The sequence below is a fragment of the Exophiala mesophila genome (assembly GCF_000836275.1).
Source record: "Exophiala mesophila strain CBS 40295 unplaced genomic scaffold supercont1.2, whole genome shotgun sequence".
In the NCBI taxonomy this organism is placed as follows: Eukaryota; Fungi; Ascomycota; class Eurotiomycetes; order Chaetothyriales; family Herpotrichiellaceae; genus Exophiala; species Exophiala mesophila.
The window spans coordinates 1,768,441-1,788,783 of record NW_015622505.1 but is presented as its reverse complement, the minus strand read 5'-3'; the positions used below and the strand labels follow the sequence as shown (position 1 = coordinate 1,788,783).

Genomic DNA, 20,343 nt, shown 5'->3' with positions numbered 1-20,343 from the left:
AGAGTCATGGTTAGCGGCTTAATCAGCATTAACCGGCAAAATGCCAAATTGACACCCTGGACGGACCCTGAGATCTCGGTGGAAGCACAGACAAACTAATCATTGCTTTTCAGGCTTCCAAGTGTTCCCCTCGTTCCACCACCCGTTCTTACCTTTGGCTCATTCAGCTAGTCTGATCTTTCTTCTCCATCGCCATTCCAACCGACCACTGAGATCTCAGCCTGGCTCCGACGGCCCTCGATAGGTTTTCCGTGACCTACGAGTATGGTTTCCGGGTCTGGACGAACAAGGATAGAGACACCGTGACACCACAGAAGAGTATGCCCCCAACTACAGGTACGGAGTACATTTGCCATGAGTAGCCCCGCCGTAAAGCAGCAGACACAGGCAGCAGTGCACTTTGATCCAATTGTTGGAGCTCTGGTAGAGAGCCATGGGTGCCATGGTCTCGATTGGTTATATGGTTGCAAATTCGAGAAGAGGGCGGGGGGCACCCACCCCGGGGGTCGATGGGCTAGGCTTTGCTATGCTTAATTATTCTTCCTAACAAGTGCCTAGCTGCTGCTCCCGAGGTCTCCTTCCCTCCAATGGCCCCCCACCTCTCACAAATCTGTTCCCGTTAGTGACAGGCACTTTGAGCTAAGTAGCATGTAGTATGTGTAATCACTTCCCTCGCTGTTCTTTAGGTCTCACCAAATCTTTGGATATTCTTGCAGCCACAATTCCCTTTTCGACAGCCATTGTCGCGCTGATTTGCATCAATTTCATCGTCAAAACAATCCACTTCCGAATCACTATCATTTCGGTGCTGGTTTCTATCAGATCAAGTCGTACCGCCGAATCTACAGACATGTCATAACCTCACCCCAACTCACTCTATCCCGCCCCATTCCGCAACATGGAGGACACCGACATCCTGGGCGATGATCTCCCTCTGACCCCCTCCAAACTCTTCGAACGACTTTCACAGGTTCCCAATTACACCTGGGATCGATCGGTATGGTTGCTGGTAATACCACAAGACCGCGCAAAGACTGACATGGCCTTAGTTCGCTCCCTTCCATTCGACTTATGACCATTGGTAATCCCTCACACGACGTCGTGCTGCAAGCCGATGAATCTCTATCCTTGGTTCTTAAAAACTAACAAATATTAGGCATGTCTATGGCATCCTTCACAATCCTGACGTCCTCAATCCTCGTGCCTCCATCAGCACAATTTCTAGTCTTTCCCTCCTCTCCAGTTCCAACAAAAGTTCGCCTCGCCTCGATCCTCACCGTCCTTCCCTGAGGCACCATCACTGGAGCAGTATCAGTGGCGCATCCACCGACAGCGAGAATCTCTCATCCAGGAGCGAACCTGATCCGATATGGCAGCCTGTTATTGCTCGCATCAGTACACATACCCTGCGCCTGGAAAGAGAATATCATCAAAACCTCACAATTATCAAGGAAGCCGACCCAGATGGCGTACATACCGTGCGACCCTTGGAAATGTTCAAACTCCCCGCTGGCGGAGGTGACAACCAACCGATCTTGGTGTGTGTTTACGAAGCCCCCGGCAAGAACTATCTTCGTGAAATAATGGATTTTGGCCCGGCCTACTATGGAATGCAACAAAATCCACTCAGCGTCGATGGATCGCCCGATGAGCGTATCCCAGTGCAAGCGTTTCTAGATTTCGCTATTGGCGCCGCCGAGTCCATGGAGCTGGTACATCACGGAGCCAAGTATGTCCACGGCGAGATACGCGCCGACAGTTTCCACTGGAACAGAGAAACCAACAACGTCAAGCTCATCAACGGCGGAGGTGGACCCAAGTCTTTCGAGAACTTGCTCTCCAGCGAGGGCTGGGCCTCTCTCAATCGTCAAATCGGAGTCAAGAACAAGCTTCAGTTTATCGCCCCCGAGCAGACAGGAAGACTACCCGCTGAACCTGACAGCCGTACAGACATTTATAGCCTTGGTATCCTTTTCTGGATGTTGCTGACCGGCCGGCCGGCCTTCGATGCCGACAGTCCTATCGATATTGTCCAGAAAGTCTTAACGCATCGCTTGCCTATGGTTTCTGCCATTCGAATGGACGTGCCCGATGTGGTGTCGCACATGATTGCCAAGATGACACAGAAGCAGATGGACGAGCGCTACCATTCACTCAGTGGCTTGAAGTATGACTTGATTCAGATCCAAAAATACTTAGGCGAGGGCGACCTGGAGAAGATCCGCAACTACAAGGTTGCTCTACGTGACGTATCATCCTTCTTCATCCTTCCCTCGAAGCAATATGGACGCGACGCCGAGACGGAGCGAATCACGAAACTCATCGAAAAAGCGCACAAGCGCCAAAGTTCGCACACGTCTCGACACACTGCTACCCAACATGGCTTACTGAGTGCGGCCTCAAACTCTTCCATATCAGACAGTCGCATGGACGGCTATGATGACAGGGAAGGTTCTGATTCTTCGAGTTCATTCGGATTCCGAGAGTCTCGCAGCAATTCAACCACCATTGGAATTGACGGCCCCGTTTACGGTAACAAGACCAGCAATTTCGCAAAACGAGGTCGCGGAATTACAGATCCCCGCAATGCAACCCTGGAGGCCTTGTCCGACCGAGAAAGCAGTTTTTCTGGTGGCCTCTCAGTTGGACTGCAGCCTTATCAAGAGAATGGTGGCATGATGACAAGGCGCAGGAACACCCACAAGCATAAACGCAGATCCAAGACCGAAGTCATCACCGTTCTGGGTCCATCTGGAGTTGGGAAAACGGCCCTCATCAGAGCCGTCCAACCTGCCATCAGACGGCGGGGATATTTTGCCCTGGCACAGTTCGATCGTGCCCGCCCTTCGCCGTTCGAACCCTTGATTAAAGTCATGGCAAGCTTATTCCGCCAGATCTTCTCCGAAAAAGATGTCAATTCACCCTATCATGAACATCTCAGAGCCCATGTCAGTCCGTGCTGGTCTGTTCTTTATACTCTATTAGATCTGCCTCCCACCTTGTTGGACGTGGCCGTACTGTCAAAGAAGTTGAATTTGAGGAACGACAACACCTCCCAGAGCATCAATACAGAAGTTCCAACTATAGATTCTACATCAGCAAGGACCAACGCCCCTCCGGTGGGTGGCGGTGGTTGGGATTCGAACGACTTTCTGAGAGGACCGTCAAACACCAAATCCATCAGGTTCATCAACACCTATATGGACGTTCTGCGCACAATCTGCACCGGCAAATTGATTTGCCTGAGTCTCGATGATGTGCAGGTGGCAGACTCCGAGTCTATTGAACTCTTAGTCCATATCATCAAAGCTAAGGTTCCAGTCGTTCTCTTGCTCTCGAGTCGAACTGAGGATGATCAAGTCCCCCCAGGCCTGTCCAAGATACTTGATCTCGATTCCACCAACAAGATCGAGCTCGGCAACCTCAGCGAAAAGCATGTCTTCGATTACGTCGCAGCCACCATGTCGCAACCAATTGACACAGTCGTCCCACTTGCTGCCGTTGTACACGCAAAATCACATGGCAACCCTTTCCTCGTCAAAGATATTCTCCAGACCTGTTACCAGCGCAACTGTCTATGGTATGATTGGCGGGAGTCTGGATGGCAATTCGATCTAGATAAAGTCTTTGACGAGTTCGCCGCGCAAGGAAGCCTTGACGTCGGCTACATGACTCGCCGCTTACAAGAGCTCCCACCCACCGCACGCGCAATACTAGCCTGGGCATCTCTTATCGGCTCGACGTTCTCGTTCAAGCTGATTCAATCCATCATGACTGGTGATTTCTTCTATAGTAGTGGAAGAGATCAGGCAAATGATGCCACCTGCCCGAAACGCGCCAAGATGTTCAACGTCTCCGAAGCTGATTGTGTTACCGCACTCCAGTTACTTATCTCAATGTACGTCATTCAACCCGGAGAAAGTGATGATGAGTTCCGGTTCTCCCATGCGCGCGTACTCAGTGCTGCCAACGAAATGCGCGAATGTCAGAACACCGAAAAGATGCATTTTATCATCTCTCAGACGATGATGACCTACTTGAGTCAATGCAAGTACAACCTCTACCCATTGGCAAGACACATCTGTCTGTCGTCAGATATCATCAAACAACGAATAAATGCAAGGCTGCGCTATCGTGATGTGCTATGGCGCGGTGCTCAGAAGGCCCTAGAGACAGGGGCAAAAGACACCGCCCTGTGCTACTACAAGACCGCTATCAAACTACTTCAACCCGCCAGGTGGGACAATAACGACTCTGATGTGTTCTATGATGAAACCCTACAGCTTCTTGTCAATTGCGCAGAACTACTCTACACAGCCGGCGAAGCAAACGACGCGTTACAGCTCCTCGAGGAAACTTTTGTCCATGCTCGCTGTTCCGCCGATAAGACGCGATCCTACATTTTGAAGGGCAGAATTCTCAATTCGCTGGGTAGCCACCTGGAAGCATTCGCTGTGCAAAGGGCGTGTCTCGCCGAACTCGGCCTCCCGCTCATGGACAAGACCTGGGAAGAATGCGACATTGCGTTCAAGCAGCTGGAGTTCAGACTTCGTCAAATTCCCCGCGATGAATTGCTGGCTCGTCCATTGGGTACAGAGAAGGATCTGATTGGCTTGGGTACGGTCCTGAGTGAAGCCTTGGGTTCGCTATACTGGTCCAACTCTTTGCTTTGGTACCAGACCGTCATTGCATTCGTCAATGTTCTTCTTGACAGAGGAATTTTCATTCAAGCTGGGTTGGGCTTCACAATGCTTGGCTCGGCTGCGATCGGTCGGTTCAAGGACGTCGAGTTTGGCATTCTATGCGGAGAAATTGCGCAGGACTTCTTCACAATTCATGACGATCCTTGGACTAGAGGTCGAGGATGGACCCTTTTCACCCTTTTTATTGGCCACTTCCAAACACCAGTTCGGAACTTGCTCCCTATACTGGACAACGCCCTGGAATACTCATTGGCTTCTGGCGACAAATTTGTGAGCATCCTCAATATAGGTGTCATGGCACTCTCGAGATTCTGGAGCGGACAAGACCTCGCAGAGATTGAAGCGTTTTGCAACTACGGCCCAGAAGAATTCGATGACTGGTCTAGGGATCGGAGAGGAGGCACTTTGCTGATGATCACCAGGCAGGTGGCGCGTGCACTACAGGGAAAGACCATTGCACAAGATGCCAAAACATTATTGAACGATGACGATCACGACTCTGAGGTATGGTTAGCAGAGTGCGCCACTCTCTCGGCATTTCCCCAGCGTGCAACAGACATTTACCATGCAGTCTCTCTCGCTGCGTATCATACAATGGGATACCACGACTATGTAGTCGAGGTGGGCAGAAAGCTCCTCGATACAACGCTTGACGAGCTCTGGTCTAACCGACCAGTCTGTGGGAGTCGCTTCTACCTTGGTCTGTCCTTGATTGCGGTTGCCAAAGAGAAGCCAGAGGCAGAGCGGGCTCAATATATTGAAGAGGCAAGAGCACTCAAGAGATTCATTGACGACTGGGGCCAGGTAAACGATGTCAACTATTTCGCATGGTCGCGGATTCTGGAGGCAGCCATATCCGATGTGACTGGAGCTTATAACGCGGTCATCTCCAACCTTGAGATGGCGGTCGATCACTGTCAAGTCCACGGCTTCACGCTCGAAGAGGCAGTAGCTGTGGAAATGCAAGCCGAGTTCATCTTGGCTCGTGGGGCTAAGAGAGCAGGAAAAGTCATGATTCAGGAAGCAATTGCTGCGTGGAACCGAGTGAATGCTTCTGGAAAGGCGAGACAACTTGCGGATAAACATGAGTGGCTCATCAAAACAGCGACGACGTCACGCACCATGAATGCGGCAGTGCAGACCGAAGACCTCCACGCGCTCACAATGACAGAAGCAGAGGCTCAGGCTCAGAACAAACGCGAGTACACCAAAGCCTGGGTCCAGCCCAAGAACAATGCTGGCACACAAGCTTCCGACGAAGTCCCAGGCCTAGGTCTTGATATCCTTGACCTGACATCCATTCTTGAATTCTCCCGTGTCATAAGCTCGGAACTACAGATCAACAGCCTCCTTTCGAAGATGATCTCTGTTATCCTCGAGTCTGTTGGCGGACAAGCCGAGTTTTGTGCCATCGTTATAGACTCGGAAGACCAAGGGTGGTGTGTCGCTGCGAGCGCAGACCACGAAACTGGCGTCAAGACTTACCCTGATGGCATTCCATTTTCCGAGGTTGACGATCAGGCTGCTCAGCAAATCACGCACTACCTCCTGCGCACTCGGGAGACTGTCTTTGTCCAGAACGTGCTTGAGGATGATCGCTTCTCCAACGTTGGTGATGCTTACTTGGCAAGAAACCCCGCCGGAAGGTCTATCATCGCAATTCCCATCATTCAGGCGGATCATTTGATGGGAGTCATCCATCTGGAAGGTCGACCAAACTGCTTCACGCAACGCAACATGATTGTGCTCAATCTGCTAACGAATCAAGTCTCGATTTCATTGGGGAATGCTCTTCTATACAGAAAGGTGCGGAAAGTCAGTGCATCTAACGCGAGTATGGTGGAGTCGCAGAAAAGATCACTTGCAGCAGCTCGTGAGGCCGAGGCAAAGGCTAAAAAGGCCGAAGCGGAGGCAATGCACAACGTCAAGCTGAAGGAAGAAGCTGCAAAGGCCAAATCAATCTTCCTGGCCAATGTCAGTCACGAACTGCGAACTCCACTCAACGGCGTGATCGGCATGTCCGAGCTTCTGAAGGGCACACCGTTGAGTAAAGACCAAGAGCAATATGCGGACAGTATTCGTGTCTGCGCCGATACTTTATTGACTGTCATCAATGACATCCTTGACTTTTCCAAATTGGAAGCAGGGAAGATGCAGATGTTCACGGTACCATTGAATCTCAAGGAGACCATTACTGAAGTCGTCCGAGCGTTGGCGTATACGAATCAAGAACATGGCCTTGAGACCATCGAAGACCTGGCGATCGATGATAGCTTGATGCTGGGCGATCCTGTGCGCCTGCATCAGATATTCATGAATTTGCTGAGCAATGCTTACAAGTTCACACCCAAGGGGTCTGTAACGGTTCGCGCAAGGAAGATCGCCGAAACTCGAGACAGAGTCAAAATCACCTGCTCGGTCAGCGACACGGGTATTGGAATTACCAAGGAGCAACTGGGAAGATTATTCCAACCATTTTCGCAAGCCGACTCCTCCACGGCACGGTCCTACGGAGGAAGTGGTTTGGGCCTCAGTATTTGCAAGGCAATGATTGAGAATGTTCTTGGGGGCAAGATTTGGATAGAGTCAACACCGGGGGTAGGGACCACGGTTTACTTCACCCTCACTTTCCAAAAGGCACCCAAAAACAGCAGCAAATATGAAGACATGAAAATCGTGGCCAAGGAGCCGGATCCGATGGCAAATTGGTCTCAAGCAGCAAGCCCTGAGACGGAGCCCAAGACAGTCAGCTTCTGCGACCTCAGCACGATCCCGCGAGAGCAGCTTCGTGTATGCATTGCTGAGGATAATCAAATCAACCGAAAGATTGCAATCTCATTTGTCAACAAAATTGGACTCAAGTGCGAGGCTTATGAAGATGGCAAACAAGCGTACGACGCCTTGAGGGCCAAGAGCAAGGAAGGGAACCCATTTCACCTGGTCTTGATGGACGTTCAGATGCCAGTGCTGGATGGTTATGAAGCGACCAAAGCCATCCGAGCTGACCCAGACCCCAACGTCAATCAAGTTCTGGTGATAGCCATGACAGCATCTGCAATCCGTGGGGACCGGGAGAAATGCTTAGAAGCAGGAATGAATGACTACTTGGCGAAACCTGTACGCCAAAACGTTTTGAAAGCTATGTTGGACGAGTATTTGAACAACACCAAGGCGGCGCTTGAGGCAGCTAAGAAAGACTCCGAGACAATTCAGACACCAGGAGACAAAGCCAGCGGTATGGTGTCGTCAAAGCCCGAACCCACTAAGACTGGAACAGAGCCACCCAACGGTGTGTCAACACAACCATCGACTAGTGCTGAGGTCGATGGCGCGAGTAATGGCACCACGGTTGACGGTCTGGCTGCTGTGAACAAACCCAAAGCAAGGCGTCCTTTCCAGCGGGTGATGAAAAGGGTGGACTCGAAAGTTGAGAACGAAGGGCGCAAGAGTCCATTGGCAGATGTGCCCAGTGGAAAACGTGAAACGGATGAGTTGGGAAAGGTTAGCACCGAGGAGGTGAAGTCGAAATCGAGCTTGTCGAATGGACTGGTGAATGGATATGCGAATGGTGTCACCAATAATAGCTCAGAAGAAGGAGCTCCGAAATCTGTGACGAGCGAGGCAACAATCAATGGACACACCTGAGATGTATGGGATTTGACACATGAACCTGGCATGGCAAAAGGCGGGCGTTGCAGGAAATGTTTATGATGACTTGACGAAAGCGTGCTCCTTCTGGCGTTGAAGGGTGACTTTAGGAATGCTTGCTGTACGTTAGGCGCATGGAACTCACAGACGGGATACAGATTTTGGGGAACACGGTTCAAATTCTGTGTTGTGTCTATACTTGGTATATGGAGCAGCGTGGATTGCTCACTCGAGACAATTGATCGCGAAAACTGTTTGACGAGTTGTAGCAGGCGGCGTCATGTTCTATCTTCCCACGCGGTCGACTAGTGTTTTCGTGATGCTAGGGAAGGGTTGAAAATACATGTGTACGTAGAGACAATGTGTTGGTGTAGGATCTATTTTTGTGTTGTGAATGGGTTTCCAACTGAGAGGTGATCTGTGCACGAGTCTGAGTTGAGGTTTCTGAGTAGACTCGAGACCACCTCTTGTCTGCTACACGTTACATGCCGACTACGGACTACTCCGTACCAAGAGGCGGCAGAGAATGTCTCAGAGACGCGAGTTTGTGTGCTTGAGGCTGAAACGTTGGGCTGGCAGTAGTTGTAGGAGAGAGTCATGGAGGTGTGGAAAGTTGATATCTCGGTAGATGAATTAGTTTGCGCTAAAAGCGGGAATCACACTTTAGTGGACGAACTAAGAGATATTAGCTCTTATAGGGTTAGCCTACCTTGGCAATATAAAGATGTCCTAACCTAGTCTGGTAAGCATCTATCTCGTCTCAACCTCGATTCTCTTCCCCTGGTTTGAAGTTTCAGATCGCTTGCAATCTTCCCTGCAAGCGCCCAGGAGCCAATGCTCGCTTAATATGGACCTCCTTTCTCCATTCATTCAGAAAGAATGGCATTTCGATGAGAAAAGCACAGCCTCCTCGTTGAGCATTATCTCCTAGAGAGACTCTGTACTGTCGCCAACCTCGACAGGCGCCGCCACCATTCTCGATTGTATCTCGTTCCAGCACAAGACACAAGCTCCTGATTCTTTCCGAAACATGGGTCGCGGCCCGTTCTCCCCACAATCCGATCTTCTCCGTGCGCCCTCGACTTGTGTGACTTCATGACTGGTCCATTTTCTGGGCAAATGTCGTTGTCGATGAACTCGACATGGCAAGTTGAGGCTCCAACACCCTCTCTCTAGGGTTGCTGGTATGCTATTTCTGGCTCCCAACCTCCAAGCCTGACTGATCGCTCAGACGAATCCGTCGTTTGGAGATCACCACAGGACTACTCCAGTTAGTCTCCAGAGCTTGATCTTCGAGCCGAGCTTCTCATTGGGTCCCAAGGCTCTTCAGAATGTCTTGAATTTGGGGCTCGCTAACCTCAAGCGTCCCGCCCTCAGTCGAAGTTGCTGATATCCATATTCATAATGGCCTTCCGGCAGACCTAGGTGGGTGTGGCCCGTGGGTGAAGAGCTTTCATGCTCCATGAGCAGGATGTGATCTACAAAATCCCCTTCCAAGCCGGTGTCTGAGTCGTTGTCTTTTGCTCCTTCTCCAGACCTTTTCTGTCCATCTCCCTTGTTCCTGTTTTTGCAGCAGTCTTTCGTTTTTTCATTCGTTCAGAAGCATTCACTCGCTAGTCGCAGCTTCTCCAATACCCCTTGTGTTTTGGTTTTGACAATCAACTCACTCATCATGAAGCCAGCATTGACTGCTGGTCTCTTGACATACGCCCTGTTCGTGCAGCAGGCTGCCTCAACGAGCTGGGGCGATCAACCCGTCTTCTCCAACCCGGACCACAGTGACAACAAGTGTAATGTTGACCAGAACAACGGTTTCAACTGGGACAAGTTGCCAAATGGAGGCTTCAGTGACTATGGTGGCATGAAGTTTGGTGGTTTTGATTGCAAGAACTCCTTCCAGCCTAAGAACCGGAAGCGGAGCCTCGAGGCCAGGACGAACTTCAAGGTAAGTCGATACATATCTCGAGGATCAATGTTGAAACACTCACATCCATCAGTCCAAGTGTATCCAAGGCACGGTGGGCAAGTCTGCTCCTAGTGGACCCAAGATCTCGTCTGGGGACAAGTTCTCCATCGACTCGTTTGATATCTCTGTAGAATTTGATATCGACCTGGACTTTATTTTCTCCATGCCTGATGGGTCCAAGTGCAAGCACACTGCTCCCTGCAAGAAATCAGGTTCAACGGTGAAGAACACTCAGTGTGGTGGAGCAAAGGATGTGACTTTTCAGATCCCTCCAAGCAACAACAAGAAGGATTGTGATTTCGGTATTCATACCATCAAGTTTGACTGTCGTTCCAAGACCAAGACCTCGACAACGACACGTGCGACTTCGACAACGACGACCCCTCTGACTACCACAACCACCCCAGTGACAACAACAACCACAAAGTTTGTTCCCCCTCCACCTGAGACGACGACGACGACAACGACAACCAAGGATATTGACTTCCCGCCACCACCACCGGTCACAACCACAACTCCTGGTGTTGATGTCCCTCCGCCGCCAGTTATCACTACTACTACCACCACCACTACCAGCAAGCCTGATGAACAACCTCCCCCACCACCGGAGACTACCACCACCACCACTACCACTGAGCCTGGTAAAGAGCCTCCACCACCGGAGACTACAACTACCACTAGCAAGCCTGGTGAGCAACCTCCACCTCCAGAGACAACCACTACTACCACCACCACTGAGCCTGGCAAGGAGCCCCCACCACCGGAGACAACGACAACGACCACCAGCAAGCCTGGTGAGCAACCTCCACCTCCAGAGACAACCACTACTACCACCACCACTGAGCCTGGCAAGGAGCCCCCACCACCGGAGACAACGACAACGACCACCAGCAAGCCTGGTGAGCAACCTCCACCACCACCAGCTACCACAACCACTCCTCCCAAGGACGATGATCAGCCTCCCCCGCCCCCAATCAAGACCACGACAACCACAACGGAGGATGTTCCACCGCCACCACCGGCAACGACGATGACTACCACCAGCAAGCCTGATGAACAGCCCCCACCGCCACCGGCAACGACGATGACTACCACCAGCAAGCCTGATGAACAACCTCCTCCGCCACCGGCAACCACCACTACAACCCCTTTCACTTCCTTCACCATGCCCCCACCCGACACAACCACAACTACGACGACTACGTCCAGCGTCGTACCCCCTCCCCCTCCACCACCGCCACCATCATCTCCTTGCCCACCAGTTCTTCCTCGCTGCCTCAACACCTGGCTTGACCTCGTCAGCAGCTGCAAGTCCAATAGCGACTCGAAGTGTTTCTGCCCTTCGGCCGACTTCATCGTCAAGGTCCAGGAATGTGTCTCCGCCTGGTCTGGCTCAGATGACGAAGTCACAGCTGCATTGTCATACCTTGCAGGTATTTGTGCCGACTACGTTCCTCAAAACCCTGGCATTTGCACTGGCATTCCATCCACCATCACTCTGATCCCTCAACCACCTCCATTCACCGACGACGCCGCTATAGTCACCGAGCCAGCCACCAACGGTATTGGCCGTGGTCCTCGCCCTCCCGTCACCGCGGCACCCACCGGTCCCGTCACTGTCGTCACGTACACACACACCGTGGAAGGCAAACCTGTCCCCGCGACCGTTACCGTCCCGCAAGTCATCTTCATCACCACAGACACTCCACCGGAAGCAACCGCCGCACCTGACACGCCTCCCGTTCCGGAAGTTGGTCTCGTGCCTTTTGCTCCTGCTCTGGTCACTGCAACTGAACCTCCCAGCCCTCAAGGTCCAGCCAAGACAGCTGTCCCGACTGGCAGTTCTACTGTTCCTGCCTCTGGTGGATCAGGTCCAGATGTCTTCAGCGGTGCTGCGTCGAGACAAAGTGTTGGTGTCTCGGCCATTGCTGCTGTCCTCTTGGCCGGAGTTGCGTTCTTGGTGTAGAGAAAACAAAAAAGGGGGAAAAGATATGGGATGGATGGGTGATTGCTTCGTTAATTTACACGTGGATCCGTCATAGGACAAACGGCACATGGGATGGATCGCAGGATGGATTGATGGATGATTGCAGAGGATTGGGTAATAATAAAAAACCACACATGACCAGCTTAATAAATACCAATACATTGAACTTCAAATCACATCAAGGATCTGTGTATTAAGTCATGGGATTTCCAGTCAAGGGAAAAGAAAACAAATAGTCTGCATCTACGTTGTATGTATGGCTCTAGCCAAGTCGTTGGCTCCTTGGGTATCTAGGAAGTTTATCATAAGAGGTTGAAAGACTAGAGAGATAAACTAGCCACGGGAGTTTCGAGGGATGAATCAAAATCTCTCCACATCATCATTATTGTGGAATTTGGAGGAGTGACAAATATGTGTGGCTCCTCAATTGCTTGCTTGCGCGTCACACCATCATTATGTGTTTTCCAAGTCAAAGTCATTCAAGAACTTATCCGCCTGGGCCTTAGCTCTCTGGTCGGCAATCAATTTCCGTCGCTCTTCGATTTCTTTTTTGCGTTGATTCCTCTGATCTTGTTTCTCTTTACGGGTGTTTTCGGTCTGTTGTCGTTCCTTCTCCAAGGCCTCCATTTCCTTCTTGCGCTCCTCAGCATCTTTGGAAAAGGTGTAGAATCCAGTTCCCCGGTTTCGAATTTCTGCATTTGCATCGTAATGAGTCTCGGGTGGTGGGGTGGCAGACTTGTCGCGCTTTTTGGCAATCTCGGCCATTCGATCTGCAATGACCTGGTCTGGATTGAAGGCAGAATGTTGCACGGTGTCGCCATAGATCAGATTCGAAGGCATTGATGGTCTTGCTGATGAGCGTTCTTGGTCGGCTTTAAGGTTGTCTTGCATTGATTTGATCCTTTCTTCGCGAGCGGCCTGCGCCTTTGTGCCTTTCCTCAATCGTCCAAACTCGTCTAGATACTCGACTATTTCATCGTCTTCGTCAGGTTGATCGTCGGAGTCTGAAATGTCACTGGGTTCTTCTCGATCCCCGTTCTGACCTTGAGCCCATTTTCTGTCAAAGTCGACTAGCCCGCGATCATCGTAATCATCTCGACCGATATACTCGCCACGCTTCATAGCATTGTATATACGGACTTTATCCTCCATCTTCCTCTTGGACCGGTGAAGTTCTGCGGCGTCCACCGAGCCGATATCGTCTCTTGTTTTGTGCTTTTGCTCGCCATCTTCCAGATCAGCAGCGGAGCGCTTCTTGACGTTTTTATTATGGGCGGTGAATATGTCCGACTTTGTCTTGGAAGGCCGAGGTCGACCGTGGACAGACTTTTCGTTGTTCTTCGAAGAGGTACTGGAGATTAGTGAAGCTAGACTGGTCGAGAATGCAAGTGAGGTGGATGAAGAGATCTCTTTGGCTTTGGTCTTGGAGGGCTGTTTAATTCCATACAGACCCTTGTCCATGATGATACCTACTTTGGTGTCAGGACAGATGTGCAATGGGCAATGGGATCAAAGGTATGCATCAAGATTTGTTTAGACACTCAACAACATCTAGCGACGACATAGCAGGCTGATGGAGTTGTCAGTCATGATCAACAGGCTGCGACCTGAGGTGATTCCAATAGTCAAGACTCAACAGTCATGATGAACGGCATCCAAATCGTCGATGATTCAAGAATAGTGGAAGCTTTGCCGAGGGGAAGCTAGTCCTTCTTGGGAACCCAATTTACATGACGTCGTGACGTCGTGCCTGCCAAACTCCAACTCCAACTTTTTGGGTTGCGCCTGCCTTGAGGCGAATACGGGTCTGGGGTGATCGCCTTTTAGTCTCCCGAGTCCCTCCCGTTATCCATACCAGCAGACTCATATCTCTCTATACCGCGACCACATGCCGGCTTGTTAAATGTCTGCGTGAGCGTATATCGGTATGTGACCCGAGGCTACTCTTTTCCTCCTGAGTCCTCTCATCTTGCTAGGAATTTTCCGTGCAGGTGGCATGATGACCAGAAAGATAAGATAAAACAATTGCCGAACGAATCCCTCCCACTATAAGTATACTCCTTGTAACCAAAGACCGACAAGCACTCAACCCAAGAGTGGGGTGGATGTCTTAGCACCGAGTCGTGGTCACTGCGGGTCACTCCTCGATCTCTCTAATGGCTCCGAGTCGCGATGCTATAACCTTTTCTTAATACCCCCTTTCAGCCACTACCATCGACCTCGTCCATGCTCGCGACGTAGTGATGCTGTAAGACGCTCGGTTCGAACCCTTGGAAGCTCTTTGTCCTCGCCTGTTCATGCGAGATAAGACTGAACTTCGACTATCACTATCCATATCTGGTCGGGTATTCCCACGATGTATAGTTACATCAACCTCGCATTTTCAGCGGACATCTGCGAATCATCCAACCACAAGGATCGGCATATGCTTTTCCCGTGACCATCCCCAGCGCCGATCATTCATGAATATGACGTTCTCCGCATCCCTCTCTCTGACCCTAAGATCATATCTAGTACTTAACCAGGCAGTGTGGCCACTGAACGTCCACATTACCTCACGAGATCTTTGACGTGTTATAGCAAATACGCCTCATGTTTGCTGGACCCTAACTTCTTTTCATGTTGGGGCTCGATCGTCTCTACTCTTTGCTGTGCATTTCATTATGGCTCCAACAACATCATTTCGGGCCTATCTCAAGGCCGATAAAAGCCCTGCGGAAAGGAAATTGATTCGAAAAGTCGACTTTTTCATCCTGTCTTTCTGCTGCGTCATGTACTTCTTCAATTACTTGGATCGGAGCAATCTGGCCCAGGCATATGTCTCCGGCATGAAGGAAGATCTCGACTTTCAAGGTAACCAATTGACCCAGATAACGACCGTCTTCACCTGTGGTTACATTGTGTACGTTCCTCTCCTCTCCTCTCCCAATATTCGCTATTCTGTCTAACAAGAGCTAGTGGCATGATACCCTGCAACATCGCCCTGTACTACATCAAACCCAGACTGTTCTTCCCTTCCATGGTTGTTTGTTGGGCTGCCCTGACCATCGTCACCGCTGCGGCCAAGACTCCTCAGCATATCATGGTCATCAGATTCTTCGTTGGAGTCGCAGAGTCAAGTACATTCATCGGAACTCACTACATTCTGGGATCCTGGTATACCGAAACAGAATTGGGGAAGCGAAGTGGCATCTTCACTGCCTCTGGACTTGCTGGAACCATGTTTGGCGGATTCATTCAGTCTGGTATCTATCGATCCATGAATGGACTGGCTGGACACACAGGCTGGCAATGGTTGTTCATCATCGATGGTATCATCACCCTCCCAGTGGCAGTCTACGGCTTCTTCCTGTTTCCAGACACACCCTCTACCACCTCTGCGCCGTATCTATCCGCCGAGGAACGTGCCCTGGCCATGTCTCGCGTTCCAGAAGTGCCAGAGCAGAAGCCCATCTCCCTAAGATTTGTCAAGCGCCTTTTCAAGTCCTGGCAATTTTATGGGTTCGTTGTCCTGTGGATCATTGCTGGCGAGACAGAAAGCTTCAGCACAAACAGCCTTCTTGCACTGTACATGAAAGCAAATCCAGATGTCAGTTACTCAGTCTATCAACTAAACAACTACCCTACCGGCGTCCCTGCTGTTGGTATTGTCTCAACTCTATTCTGGGCCACGTTGACCGATTTCCTGCACGGCAAGCGATATTTGGTGGGATACTGGATTGCAATCACTGGAGTTGTCACTTCCGCTATCATTCTCGCCCCTTCAAGTGGGATTGCTAGTCATTTTGCCGCATACTACTGGGCAGGCTCGGTTTACGCGTGTCAAGCGACATTCTTTGCCTGGGCTAACGACGCTCTGAGGTACGAAGAAGACTCGTTACGTGCCATCGTCATCGCCAGTATGAATCTTGGAAGTAATGCTGTCAATGCCTGGTGGTCAATCGTTTTCTACTCTGCAGATATGGCTCCAAAATTCACGGTGAGTTCATTCCTGGTCATTCTGACATCTAACCTAACACATCGTCAGAGAGGTATGTGGGCTATGATTGGTGTCAGTATTGCCATGGCCATCTGGACAGCGGGCCTTCAAATTGCACAGAGACGCTCCATGCAGAAGAGGCTCGAGTCTTCTGAGGATGGTGTTGGTTCCGAGATTGTCAAGACAGAAGTCATTGACGGGGAATCGAAAATTGGATGATACCTATATTTCCCATACACTCCTAACTCCTAAATGCTACGCCATCCTTTCCTGCCAACGATTACTGTGTCCTACACATGGACCACAGCGTTCCTGTCTTCTTTTTCTGTGCAGACTCTTCCTTCTCTTTATTCTTCTCCTCCGTCAGCACGCGCTGCCTCAGCCACGGGATCTCTTCAAGTGAATATCGATATGCGCGGAACAGGGCATTTGACTCGCCGGACCAGATCTTCCTCGTCTCCTTGTCAGGATATTGGGAAAAGTGTGGATTGAGATACTCCCAACACGTGTATCCCTCTTTGGTGACCTCAAAAATACGCCCGAAAGCACTCTCACACAACAGAGTGTTGCCGTTTGCGAGCCTTTGCGCAGAGCCCATGAAAGGGGTGAAGAAGGCTTCCATCTGGCACCGATCCCGATATTCCCAAACAATTTTTTTTGTCTGACGGTCGACCTCGATGGCTCTCGTGTATGTGATTGACTCGCCTTCACGGAAGGCACCGTTATCGAATATGAGAATGTTGCCATTGTCCAGTTCTGTAGCGTTATGTTGTTGGGCCAGAGTTGAAGAATCAAGCTTCCATACAATGTTTCCCGTTGACCGCTCAATGATGACAACTGCCGAGACTGATCGCATGGATGCCAGGATGTGCTTGCCATCGCGCAAGGGTAAGACGGAGTTGATCAGAGGATAGTGCTCTCGAGTATAATGTGGCTGAAGTGGAAATTCATCCCGTGGCAACCTCTCTGAGACTTTCCATTGCCAGGTCAATTTCCCTTGGGCGTCCACCTCCTGAATTGTGTCTGCATATGTGATGCCATCAATCTCAGTCCCTGGGACTCCTCCAATGACTTTCGCGGAGTCCTCAGGAGACAATGCTTCCAGACTGGTATAAAGAAGGCGACCGTCTCCATAGTGGTATTGATCATGATGACCAAGCGGGTCGACAAACTGACGGACAACCTTGCCCTCTGGATCGAGTTCACTCATCACACCTCCACCATACTTGTTGAAGAACGGGAATGGCCACGGACCTCCATCTGCTGTTTTTTGTTGCGAGGGCTGGCGTGTGTTGACAGCCAAATTGCCGTTGGGGAGTATTCTGGCATGGCGTCCGACTCTTCCAGGCAGCTTCCAAGAGTGTACTTGATTTCCATCGATATCGACTAGATAGGCGACATCCGATGTCAATGGGCAGAAAAGGGTGTAGCCACCAAAAGATCGAGTCTTGTCGACCCCAGTCAGACCAACACCTCTCCTCTTAAGGGCGTTTTGTTCCATTTCTGGGCTTGAAAAGAGATTTACGGGTTTGAATTTCCTGGCGATGGTCTTTCAATGAGTGAGGAACCTGCCGATGGTCTTTCAATGAGTGAGGAACCTGCCGATGATACATGTCATGACTATATCCTTCAAACCAACCCTACGAAAATGTCATTGAAGTCGGGCCCACTCGACCGTCCTCGCTGGGCCCATGCTCAGGCTCTACTTAGAACGAATCAAAATGGTGCAATACAGCGCTAATCACAAGCCGTGGGTATGCCGCGGGATCGTTTTCTCAGATAACACGCTACATCCCACGGTTGCGCACGGTCTACCTACGGCATGCCGACGGATCCCGGCTGGGTGATAAGATTTCGCGGGGAAGTTGGCAAAGCCTTGGGTGGCCAAGGCATAGATAGGAATCTTCATAGTTTGAATTACACAGCACGCCATATCGACTATCATGATATCTTTGAAGTCGCATACAATTAATCAGTGCCTCGTGAATAGTCCTAAACGAGATGCTGATCATGATAAATCTATATATGATTGCTTTCCGCCACGACACATGGCACAGCAATCCACCAGCAGGAGCAAATCGCAAATCGCAAATCGCAAATCGCAAATCGCAAATCGCAAATCGCAAATCGCAAATCGCAAATCGTGGCAAATAAAATTGGGAGTTCACTTTACCCAACAATCGTCCATATCAATCAAACATGAAGTTCTTCTCCGAAAAGATGCCGGGAGCACAATCCAGGAACACCGACAGTACCGACGCGGAATATATCTCTAATGAAAACATCCAAGTTGTTGGCTACGATGCGAACCTTGAGTACGACACTTCGGAAGAGCGCAGGGCCAGACTCAAGGTGGATCTAATCATTCTCCCATTCATTGTTCTACTCTTCTGCTTCCTCCAATTCGATCGAACCAACGTCGGCAATGCTCTCACAGATACCCTGCGCGAAGACCTCGGTGGTCTTACCAATTACCATATCAACCTTGCCCAAACCATGTTCATTGTCGGTTTCGTCATCACCGAACTGCCGTTCAACATGATCAGCAAAGTCATGGGCCCCGAGCGATTCTTGCCCATCACCATGTTCCTATGGGGTATTGCAACCTGGGGACAAATCTTTATGAAGAACGGTCAGAGTCTTGTCGCTGCCCGTTTCTTCATCGGTGCTTTGGAGGGTGGTTACGTCCCCGGTATGGCTCTGTATATTTCCAAATTCTACACCAACGGCGAACTTGGTCTTCGATACGCCATCTTCTGGGCATCCAACTCGATCGCAGGATCTCTCGGTGGTCCACTCTCGATCGGCCTGTTGTCTCTTCGTGGTAAACACGGCCTTGCAGGATGGCAATGGCTGTTCCTCATTGGTAACTGTCGACTCGTGAGATGTGGCACAACAACATGTACTGACTGACTCTTGAACAGAGGGTGTCTTGACCTGCTTTCTCGCAGTCGTTGCCTACTTCTACCTCCCTCACAGCGCCGCTCGACCAAAGGTTTTCTTCGGCAGGTCTTATAACATGTTCACAGCTCGCGAGGGGTCGGTGCTCATCACTCGTGTCATTCGGAATGACCCCACCAAATCTCAAAGACAGGGAAAGCCAGTGTTGCTATCACATATCCTCGAAACCTTTGGCGACTGGCGTCTATACGGCCATCTGATCGGTGCTTTCCTCTCTATGGTGATGATCTCGCCGATGAACGTAAGTTTTCCCTTTTGGATCCCTGGAGTACCAGACTTTCGATCCTGACTGACCATGATAGACCTATGCCCCCTCCATCATCAAGTCTCTCGGCTTCAGTGGTCTGCAGGCCAATGGACTCAATTCAGTTGGCAGCGTCTGCTGTCTTGTCTGGTCCGTTTCACTGGCATACAGCAGTGACAAATTTCGCGAGCGAGGATTCCATATCACCGCAGGCTACCTTTTGGGTGGAGTCGGTCTTCTCTGGCTCGCACTGGCACCAAATAGTGTTGGGAGATGGGTTCTTTATGGAGGTGTGGTTGTCACACAAGCCGGTAAGCAGTTTCAGCTATACAACATCGCATTAACGGCAATGGAATAGAAGCTGACAGATGGAAATAGGTATGGGATCCGCTCAAGCACTCAACGCCGCATGGCTCGCGTCCAAGATGCATGACTACAAGCGACCCGTAGCCCTAGCAGGCTATGTGATGAGCATCCAATGTGCAGGATTTGCAGGACAACAGCTCTTCCGACAACAAGGTAAGCGAACAAAACCCACTCAATGGTTATTGTATCCACATAGGACCATTTTAGATACTTTTCGGAACTCTATCCACTAACATGCTGTCTCCGCTAGATGCCCCTCGCTACCAACGAGGTCTCATTATTGCCGCGTCATGCGTCATTGCTGGCGCTGCAGTCATTCTCGTCCAGAAGCTTCTATACCGTCTATTCGACCACGGTGATGCAGGTGTCGAGGCTAAGTACGGCGTCGAGCCAGAGGAGGGAAGGCCCCAGGGGGTAGTCGAAGAGACAAAGGAGGGAAGGCCCCAGGGGGTAGTCGAAGAGACAAAGGAGGGAAGGCCCCAGGGGGTA

At 50.6% G+C, this 20,343-nt stretch overlaps 4 protein-coding genes across 5 annotated transcripts in view; 3 read left to right on the top strand and 1 right to left on the bottom strand.

Moving 5' to 3' along the window:
* The first annotated feature begins 693 nt into the window (after positions 1 to 693).
* On the top strand, positions 694 to 8,786 carry PV10_02487. 2 transcript variants are annotated; one of them, XM_016366810.1, is made up of 3 exons: positions 694 to 997; positions 1,050 to 1,081; positions 1,157 to 8,786. In XM_016366810.1, exons 1-3 carry the CDS (start codon positions 899 to 901, stop codon positions 8,346 to 8,348), a joined length of 7,323 nt encoding a protein of 2,440 aa, XP_016226328.1. In that variant the 5' UTR covers positions 694 to 898; the 3' UTR covers positions 8,349 to 8,786. The 2 variants fall into 2 exon arrangements, with proteins under 2 accessions (XP_016226328.1, XP_016226329.1); XM_016366811.1 differs by having other exon boundaries at positions 1,050 to 8,786.
* Positions 8,787 to 10,023: 1,237 nt separating this feature from the next.
* PV10_02486 (uncharacterized protein) lies at positions 10,024 to 12,462 on the top strand (the record flags this gene model as incomplete). The annotated part of the gene is made up of 2 exons (XM_016366809.1): positions 10,024 to 10,296; positions 10,349 to 12,462. The coding sequence occupies 2 exons, from the start codon at positions 10,024 to 10,026 to the stop codon at positions 12,281 to 12,283; spliced, it is 2,208 nt and encodes a 735-aa protein (XP_016226327.1). The 3' UTR covers positions 12,284 to 12,462.
* Positions 12,463 to 12,572: 110 nt separating this feature from the next.
* Positions 12,573 to 13,921, bottom strand: PV10_02485 (uncharacterized protein). Its single transcript, XM_016366808.1, has one exon. It carries the CDS (start codon positions 13,763 to 13,765, stop codon positions 12,758 to 12,760), a length of 1,008 nt encoding a protein of 335 aa, XP_016226326.1. The 5' UTR covers positions 13,766 to 13,921; the 3' UTR covers positions 12,573 to 12,757.
* Positions 13,922 to 18,482: 4,561 nt separating this feature from the next.
* PV10_02484 (uncharacterized protein) overlaps positions 18,483 to 20,343 on the top strand; it is a gene marked incomplete at both ends in the record, with an annotated part of 2,722 nt that continues 861 nt past the window's right edge. Inside the window, 5 exons of the mRNA XM_016366807.1 lie at positions 18,483 to 19,149; positions 19,208 to 19,485; positions 19,547 to 19,799; positions 19,867 to 20,007; positions 20,105 to 20,231. Of these exons, the coding sequence (XP_016226325.1) occupies positions 18,483 to 19,149; positions 19,208 to 19,485; positions 19,547 to 19,799; positions 19,867 to 20,007; positions 20,105 to 20,231 (1,466 nt within the window). The remainder of the gene's footprint in view (positions 19,150 to 19,207; positions 19,486 to 19,546; positions 19,800 to 19,866; positions 20,008 to 20,104; positions 20,232 to 20,343) is intronic.

Coding starts and splice junctions, on each gene's coding strand:
- PV10_02487 (XM_016366810.1), top strand. CDS start 899: ATGGAGGACACCGACATCCTGGGCGATGATCTCCCTCTGACCCCCTCC. Junction 998..1,049: donor ATTACACCTGGGATCGATCG/GTATGGTTGCTG, acceptor ACATGGCCTTAG/TTCGCTCCCTTCCATTCGAC. Junction 1,082..1,156: donor CATTCGACTTATGACCATTG/GTAATCCCTCAC, acceptor AACAAATATTAG/GCATGTCTATGGCATCCTTC.
- PV10_02485 (XM_016366808.1), bottom strand. CDS start 13,765: ATGGACAAGGGTCTGTATGGAATTAAACAGCCCTCCAAGACCAAAGCC.